Genomic DNA, 10,000 nt, shown 5'->3' on the forward strand with positions numbered 1-10,000 from the left:
CCGTCAAACAAATGTTGACTGCCGTATTGTCTTTGTTTTTATCTCAATGCTGAATGTCAAAATAAATATTTACCTTTTGAAAATAACCACCCTCTCTCTCGTAGCCGATAAAATCATTAAAATACAAATTGCCATCAAAACTTAGAATAGACTAATTAGTTCCCAAAGATGTAAAGTAAGTAATTTACTATTTTCATTTGCATTTATGCAAAAAAAAAAAAAACAAAAAAAAAAACATGGTTGTCTGTTTTACTACGAAACATAATAATAATAATAATTATTATTATTATTATTATTATTATTATTATTATTATTATTATTATTATTATTATTACTTGCTAAGCTACAACCCTAGTTGGAAAAGCAAGATGCTATAAGCCCAGGGGCTCCAACAGGGAAAATAGCCCAGTGAGGAAAGGAAACAGGAAAAGTAAAAAATTTTAAGAAAAGTAACAATACTAAAATAAATATTTTCTAAATTAACTATAAAAACTTTAACAAAACAATTGGAAGAGAAATAAGACAGAATAGTGTGCCCGAGTGTAGCCTCCAAGCAAGAGAACTTTAACCCAAGACAGTGAAAGACCATGGTACAGAGGCTATGGCACTACCCAAGACTAGAGAACAATGGTTTGATTTTGGAGCGTCCTTCTAGAAGAGCTGCTTACCATAGCTAAAGAATCTCTTCAACCTTTACCAAGAAGGAAGTGGCCACTGAACAATTACACTGTAGTGGTTAACCCCTTGATAGAAGAATTGCTCGGTAATCTCAGTGTTGCCAGATGTATGAGGTCAGAGGAGAATATGTAAAGAATAGGCCAGACTATTCGGTGTATGTGTAGGCAAAGGGAAATTGAACCGTAACCAGAGAGGAGGATCCAATGTAGCACTGTCTGTCCAGTCAAAGGACCAAATAACTCACTAGCGGTAGTATCTCAACGGGTGGGTTGTGCATTACAATACTGATAATAGTATCGAGTGTAATAGTAATAGGAAAATTATGACAAAGAATAAGAGAAAAAACTAAAAAGTTTAATAAAATTGATAAATAAAATAAGAATAAGAGTACAGACTGCCTCAAGACCCAAAGCTTTATTGTCGTAGCTTATCAAGCCTAACACTCCAAACTGTCTTCATTAAATGCTAATCAAATATCCATCTGATCTTTGCAGCATCCCAGACTATCAGGTGGCTGACGAGAAAATGATCTGAATGATTTATTTTCCTTATTTTTTTTTTCTCTTGCTTTTTTATTATGAAGAAGTTTCCCAAATCAAACAGTTTCAGTAGATTCTCTTCTAAAACACTTCTTCAAAATTTAAGAAACGACCAGAAAATCAAAGGGGATTTCGTGCAATAGCAAAGTGTTGAAAACTGAAAATCCCAATATTGTCACTGATTATTACTTAAAGTCCTGAGGTCCAAGCCACGCTTCGTTTCATTTAATCCTTACCAAAATATCCCATTCTGATATAAAACCTTCTTCTAAACTAAGCAACAACACCAAGCAAACCAATATCAGAATTTATGAATAAGGAAGACTGGAAATTTCCTTCATGTGGAAATGGGAATGAGACCATATCCTGGAGAGAAGGTATGATAAAGACGTACAAATGTGTTAAATTACTCGTCATTTGCACCTCCAGTTTATAAACATAATTTATTTTAGTTTTATTTGCAAATGCGTCCTAGAAATAAAGGATATGGGGCAAAGTCATTGTAGGCTACTCTGTACTATAATCTTTTGGACTCTAGACTCAGTGAGCATAATTATTGCATAAGGAGAGTTTGTGTTCAAGATTAGGAATTGAAAGACTAAATGGGTTAGTTCTTTTTTTACTTTTGATGTTGTGGTTGAACACTGTAATCCTCTGGGGGGTTGTGCTAGAAATTTAGGTGTTTAATGCAATAGGTTAAAGTCTCATTAACTGTGTGTACAATCATTTGAAGCTCTCATGGTTTTCATTTAATCTTTGAAGTATGAGCCCTTCCTTGTTTTACTCAGTTTTAACAAAAAAAAAAAAAAAGAAAAAAAAAATCAAAATTCATCATGTTCCTTACATCTTTTAACTAGTGTTTCTCCCTCCTTGAATGTTTTGAAGAGAATCCCCGTACGTACAGTAAGGCGGTAGTGGTTTAATTTGTGAGAAACCGGAATCTTGTGTTGCGAAATAACAGAACGGAAGGGATATTTTACTCCTGTGTGGACTAGACAGAGGTACGCGTGCTCTTTAACAGAAGCACCTTTGTAGTGTACTTGGAAGCTAACTAAAGACTAAAACTTACTGATAAGAAAAACGGAAACAAAACAGTGCTGATATTTAGAATTTATGAAAATTGTAAAATGCAGATAGAGCAAAACCTATTTGAAATATAACCAATTATACCTGGTTTAGCAGCTTGTTTGCGGAGTGACTTTTGCACATGAAGGTTTTCTTGAAAGACGAACACATTCGTGAATATTTACTTATTTCTTATTCCAAGATCGTTGTTTCTTTAAATTATTGAGTCATTTATATATATATATATATATATGTGTGTGTGTGTGTGTGTGTGTGTGGATATTTGACACAATTCCTCCAAAACATAATTCATAAGCAATTGTGTACTTAACCGTTGTGATGATTCAGTCATTATCGAGTTACTCGGTCATTAGTGTGAGTTGCAGGTTTGTCTTTTATGGTGCTTTATGATTTAATTTTTTAATAATCTTTTAACTCCTATAGAAATAAAATGTTATATATATATATATATATATATATACATATATATATATATATATATATATAATTGTGTATATATATGTATATGTATACATATTTGTGTGTATATATATGTATACTGTATATGTATGTATATGTATATATATACATACATACATACATACACATAATACAGTATTTACAGTATGTGTGCGTTTGTGTGTATACAGAAACCGGTTTAGCATTTCTTGTTATACAGTACATACATAAGCTATCAATTCAGTTAGTAAGATATATATATATATATATAAGTTAATAAGTAGAAAGTGAAAGATTTTAAGATCATCGCGTAGTTTCATACTAATGTTCAAGTAAAATAGCATTAAATTAAAATTCATTTGTAAGTTGTTTAAGCAACTCTAGCTTTTTCTGCAAGTGTAAGAACTTTATACATTCCTTTTTATGTTTATATTTTATGAAAAAAATTTCAAGGTTAGTTTGTCATCTTAGCCTTAATTCCTTGTACCTTGTTATCAAAGCAAACAAAAGAGAGGCAATAGCTTATTACGGTTCTACATATTTTTATATAGGCTAGGTATAAACCTAGAACCAGGATGGTTTAAATGTGTGTAAATTAGCAAGAGCAGATACCAAATCACTGCGAATATAATGACTAAATTGAATTCTGCCCCCCGCCACCCCTTTTATAATTTAGACCCGCCTAAATCGTATTCAATTTTTTAAGTTATGACTTTCCCAACAAAGATTTCATATGGTTAATATAATACAAGGTTAAATTGCCCTTTTGTGACTTTCGCAGTAATTGGTTAATTTGCTCCCAAATGTTGCAACCAAAAGACAGGTGGTGGTAACATTTGTGACCTGATAAAGTGAGCCTTTTCCTTGTACTTATTTGTAACATTTAGACTTTGGATTTTATTTTCACTTACTCTTATATTCTCGCTTAATGTAAATCTAGTATTTTTGTTTCATCCTCCTAATAGGAAACCTTATTAACCGTATTCTTGTTTTCTTTACACTTACAGTTTATATGTATGTAAACAAGCATGGAAATATACATAAATGTGAATAAGTGAGGAAACCTTTGATATATCTTTCCATTTCTAGATGACCATATAATCAACTCATGTTTTCTTTCCAGGCGTCGGTACGAAGGAAGACCACGTGATGACAGCCACAGGAGGGAGTCTCTTGCTGAGTTGGGTGGGTGCAGGAACTTCTCCTGTGGACTGGTGTGAGGATAACTACACAGTCACTCCTCATATAGCCGAATTCGTCAATACAATCAGCAACATCCTATTCCTCATTGTTCCAGCCGCTTGTACGCGCCTCTGGGCCAGCTATGCCAAACACGTCTCACGAGGCATTCACGTGGTGTGGATATTCTTCACAGTCATCGGACTCTCATCGGCTTATTTCCACGCCACGTTATCGCTATTGGGTCAGCTATTGGACGAACTGTCAATATTGTGGGTTCTAATGGTATCCTATGCTCTATTCACTCCTGTTCAATATAGGCCCAAATTTTTGAGAGCGAATCGAAAGCTCTTTCTGGCCGCCATGTCGCTTCTAGCTTGTTTGATCACAGCATCAGCGTTCGTCCAGCCAGCTGTCAACTGTTATGCCCTCTTCTTGGTGGGCGCCCCAGCTGTTTCTATGTTAGTGGTAGAGGTTCGAGCGGCCAGGGAACCGACTGTTACCCGCCTTGGGTTCATAACCCTGTGTGCACTAGGCCTAGCGACGACGGCCTGGATAGGAGACAAATTCCTTTGTGCCTTGTGGCGGGCATTGAATTTAGCTGTCCTGCATGGGCTGTGGCACATCCTAATTTTCGTCAGTGCGTACATGACTCAGGTTCTGTTCTGTTATATCCATGCATATCAGGACGTGCCCGAATCACTCCCTGTCCTTAGGTACTGGCCGCCGAAGAAGAGTTGGGGCCTTCCTTACGTCTACTGTCAAAAATACACCCATGACAAGACGCCATAAGACAGTCAATTTTCGCAATCTTCCTTCATCTACCCCACCATATCTCCTTCGTCCAAGGACAAATTTATCTTCCTTCGTCATCCTACCTCTGTAGTTGCTTCTATCAACCAAATGCACTTTTATAAACCACGTCACTTGAAGAACCAAAGACTCAATAAAAGGCTCTTCTGATCAGATGAAGCTAGTCACAATCATCAAATCATTTTCCTGTGTGATTTAAAGCACTAGATGTTTAAGAGAAAGTACAACGTTGAAAGATGACGATCGAAAGAAGTGATGTTCTTGTTGTGATTAATTTGTATTAATTATAGTGTATTGAAAACTAAGGGCTAATTAGCTTTGTAAACAAGACAAGATTGCATTTTTCAATATATTACGGAAAAAAAATCATATTCAATTCAATCATATGCAAGTTCTTGTTATCATTATATAACACACGATGCACACACACACACACACACACACACATATATATATATATATATATGTGTGTGTGTGTGTGTGTGTGTGTGTGTGTAATTAAAATCACCATATCGTGTTTAAATTGAATCATATTTGTACCTCACGTTGGGATTAAACCTTATTTTCTTCAAAGGAAAAGCAATGTTAGGTAGAAATTATTTCAATTTGAACACTATAATATGTTGATTTTCGTTATACATACACACACAGATATATATATATATATATATATCTGTGTGTGAACATCAGGGTTCTTTCTTCTTTTAAAAATTCTTGATATTAAACGTTTCTCAAAAAACACTTCCTGTGCGTGTCACCTTCTGATTGCATAAATACTCTTTTATTCCCCTTCTTTTTTTACGAATTACAAAGCATTATCATTCCATGTTATGCATTTGTACTTGTAATTTACGAATGATAAACTGTATATATATATATATATATATATACACACACACTAATGACTTTGTAGAATCCAATATGTTTTTTCTTGGCATTTATATGCGCTAGAATGTTTAAATACGCATATTAGAATAAGATTTGTATCCGAAAATATCAACGCTCAAGTGGACTTGCAGCATTATTTATGCAATGATAAAGTAAGCCACAAAATGATTTGTACAATTTGGCAGTTTAGTTCTCATTAGTTTTTGTCATAAAAAAAGAAAGTTGTATTCTGAAGTTAACTTGTTGGTAGTGTTATTGTTTAGTAAATTTTGTTTACCTTTTTAACACTTGTTTCGGAACATGTAAGCTATACGGATTGCCGAAGGTAGCCTATGTTTTGTTAATTTCTAAGTTTTTTATTACATTTGTTATTTCATTTTGCCGTTATATGATAAAATTTGTTTACCTTTTTTGTATTGTCATTTTTTGTAACACGATTTTTATTGTATTCACATCCATGTATAGAAATATGTTGACAGTCCAGGAAAAAAGACTCGGTTCTGGTGTATTCGAAGGGTGAAAGACTTAACAATTTTAATCCTCTCTATAAGATGATTTTGATTTTTGTTTCAAATTAGCATTGTGTTACAAATATAGTTTGAAGCTTTAAGATGGTTAAATGTTAGTTATTAATTTTTTTTTTGTATTTAATACTTAGTGTATATCTTATGTCGTAATCAGGTGCCTTTATTTACTGTAAGATGATTAAACCACTTCAATATTCTGAGAAATTGTTGTTTGGAGACGCTATATCTCAACTGTTTGCTTATGAATTCTCCCTGCCATCTGAGAGAAAATCTCCTAAAGGACTCTTTAGACATTAATCGTGAGATTCATTGCTGGAATATATTCGGAAGAGTTTCTAGACTACTGTGGTGTGGAGTCTGCCAAGCCTTGGGGTCTGCTAAAGACGTTGTTTGTGCATAAAGAATCTTTACTTAGAGGGTTATGGAATTATGATTTGAAATCGATGAAAAGGACTTAAGAGGTGTTAAATACTCCCCATGTTTGGGGAGGATCCGGGAAAAGATGGATCTAGCTGTTTGTAGTTTTGCAACCGGAAAATATATCCTAAAAGACTCTCCAAAAATAATAATACTATTATTTTTATTATTATTATTGTTATTATTATTATTATTATTATTATTATTATTATTATTATTATTATTATTATTATTATTAGATAAGCACGCAGGAAGGAGTTGAATCACTATTATTTGAATCTGATAATGATTGAAATGGTAAGTTTTGAAATTAACATCACGATGGGAGCATGATAAGGAAACGAGAATCCCTAAGCACCACCCATGTCACTGCAGTCCTCCACCCACGAAATCCCTGTCTTCTTCGATCAAAAACGAGATAAACGAAATTAAGTTCAAGTGTATCTGGTTCCTAAGATTTTCTCTAATACAAAAACTCTAATGACTATTAACTATTTGATTTTTTTACCGATTTTTTTTATTTTTTACCGACTGTTGATCTTAGATAACTATTAACATTTCGAAGATAATGTCGATGTACCCTTAAGAAGGGAATGAAATTTCCAATGTACCCGCCTTTTACTACAGCCCGCCCTTTTAAAGTCAAAATTCATAAGTTTAATTCTTTATGGGGAAACCCTGTAGATTTCGTTATGAAATTGTTTCATTGCTACTTCAATCTATATTTAGTTCTTATTTTCAGTTTTTTCTGGACTTTGTGTAGTAATAAGTTTGGTTTTTGAAAACCGTTTCAAAATTAACAACATACAGAGTCATGAGGGTCAACATAAGTTTCAAAGAACCATGTGTGTCCCAGCAGCTCTTCTACCTCACGTGAAGATGATCTTGAAATTTCCACTGCGATGTAACTCCAAGAAGCGTAAATTGAGTGTTCTTTTTTATATTCTGTGAGTTGACTTGTAGGTTACCTGGCTCATGATTTTCTACCTAATCATTAATTTAATTATATTTTTGGGGGATAGTCTTAGACTTATTGTTCTCTATAAATGACTTGTAATCGCTTAGACCTTGAAGGAAATAGTTTTGAAATTACCATAATATGACCGTGACTTCACCAAGCCTCAAAAGCACCACTTACGTAACTTCTGCTCCAATTCTGCCTTTACCCCTTTTCCATTATGGGCCCCCCAAAAATCACTATAGAAAAAAAAATCATATTAGTCCCAGTTTTACCATTTTTAGGAGAAGGGTCCCTACTTACTATGTAATGGTTCACAGTCAAAAGTTTATATCTACCTATAAAGTTAACTCTAATGATTTTGTTAATGGAGTGAAAATGACAATCAGATTGGAATCTGCAGAAACGTAGCTGGATATCTCCTAATGTTTGGTCAAAGTATGGCTGCTTATTATCATCCATCCAGAATGTTTTCTTTAATGGCATGGTTTTTTTTAACTAAAACTTTAGATATTAACATATATTAATAGTGTAAGTGTTACAGAAACAATTCTTTTTGTGAATAAAATATTTATTTTTGCTTATTTTGGCAAATAATGACATGGTTGTTTCAATGGTAACCCTTTTTGATCAGGGTACCAAAAGCAATTCTGGTGACTTGTTATTTACATTCCTGAGTTTATTCTGACAACTACCCGGTTCCCTTGATAAGGATGGATCGAGAGTTAAAAAATAGAAAAAAGTTATTCTGTCTAAAGTTCGGCCGCTCTGTAAGTCCTCCGTCCTAGCGCTGGGTCTTAAGGTGTAAATTTCATCAATAAAAAATCTGCCTCCTTCATTCATAGTTATAAATCAAAGATGAACTACATGAATATAACTTTCGTAATATTAACCACTGCAAAACCCTGTGCTGGCGGTTCAACATAGGGACGTCAGACGCTACCCATATTGGGCAACATTCTTTGTTTTGTGAAAGCTGAGGCCGACCATTCAAGGGACCCTTTCACGCCATCTATGCAGCACCTTCTATTCCAACACTTTCTATGGCTTTCCCTGCACCTTCCTCATAACACTTTCTAATTATAATATGTATTTTTTCATCATGTTTTCATGAAATATATATCAAATGTTTCACCGTAGAAGATAAGTTGTTCATGAATATGTGTACGGGAAACTGTTTTATTTATATTATCCAGTACGTTTTGTTGAAGTTTGTTGATTGATGTATTTTGTAATGATTAATCTATGCAATTATTCAGGGGTGCCCAAGAATACCATGGGTTTTTTTTTTCTGGAGACATGGTTGATAGCTTAGATAACCTTCTGATTCGGACATCACCTTGACAGTGAGTTGCGATCAGAAAATAATTTTTATGATTTGAATAATAATTCAGTTGCTTATGAGAAATGAAATATGAACCATCTTTGTTTATCACAGATAAATCCAAGTCCCGCACACATTTATTATTATTATTATTATTATTATATATACAGTATATATATATATATATATATATATATGTATGTAATGTATGTACGTGCGAGTGTTTCGGGCCAGTCACACAAGAAGGGGTAAGCTGGAAGGTAGTGCTGTAGTTAAAGGTGCTAATGGTCATAGCATGTCTACCTATTCTTATAAGCCTATACGTATCGATTGAGAACTATTACAATCAACAATAATTGCACGTTTGAGCAATGTACTATTATGTCCTTTCCACGATGTATGGCTATCCGCACAGACGGTGGTACTCTATTACCCGGCAAAAGACGATAAAGGAATCTGTAATTGAGAGAAAGTGTAAATATCAAGGCTGCCTCTTTCGGCATTTGCTAGAGATTCGTATTTTGTCGATATCAGTTTATTCTTATATTGGTAACCTTCAGCACAAAAGATCCATAAGTCCTAAAAAAGGGCAGGAGACCTAATGATATATATATATATATATATATATACATATATATATATATGTATATATATGATATATATATATATACAGTATAGGGTAGTTACATGTATATATATGCATTTAATATATATATATATAATATATATACACACAGTATAGGGGTAGTTACATGTATATATATATATGCATTAATATATATATATATATATATTATATTATATATATATATATATATATATTATATTATATATATATATATATATATAGTGTGTGTATGTAAATAAAATAGGCCGAGGGAATCTTAAATTGATAATAGTTAATAATGGTTAAGCTACGGACAGTTATTGTTCTTTGGTAGCGAACTTTCGTCAATAATAACTTCAACATCAGGCTAAATTTAATGACAAAATAATTACTATCCACTGCAATGCAATATAAGTTATCGTTTTCAATTAACTAAAACTAAGATAACGGTATAGTAAGGATTCTAAAACAATAAAGTGTGAATATTCTAAAACTTGACAGAAACAAGTTAGCATTACAAAAATTCAATAATACATAAGATAGAAA

At 33.2% G+C, this 10,000-nt stretch overlaps 1 protein-coding gene across 7 annotated transcripts in view; it reads left to right on the forward strand.

Annotated features, from left to right (window-relative positions):
* The window catches only part of bwa (alkaline ceramidase), a 181,320-nt gene extending 175,072 nt beyond the window's left edge, over nucleotides 1–6,248 (forward strand). For 6 of the 7 annotated variants that reach the window (XM_068378753.1, XM_068378755.1, XM_068378759.1 and 3 more), the window contains one exon: nucleotides 3,865–6,248. In XM_068378753.1, coding sequence (XP_068234854.1) covers nucleotides 3,891–4,712 — 822 coding nt within the window. In that variant the 5' untranslated portion in view covers nucleotides 3,865–3,890 and the 3' untranslated portion in view covers nucleotides 4,713–6,248. Of the gene's footprint in view, nucleotides 1–2,134; nucleotides 2,219–3,864 lie in introns of those variants that run through there. The other variant, XM_068378756.1, reaches the window with a different exon arrangement.
* Nucleotides 6,249–10,000: the final 3,752 nt, after the last annotated feature.

Source organism: Palaemon carinicauda, chromosome 8 (genome assembly GCF_036898095.1).
Source record: "Palaemon carinicauda isolate YSFRI2023 chromosome 8, ASM3689809v2, whole genome shotgun sequence".
NCBI lineage: Eukaryota > Metazoa > Arthropoda > Malacostraca > Decapoda > Palaemonidae > Palaemon > Palaemon carinicauda.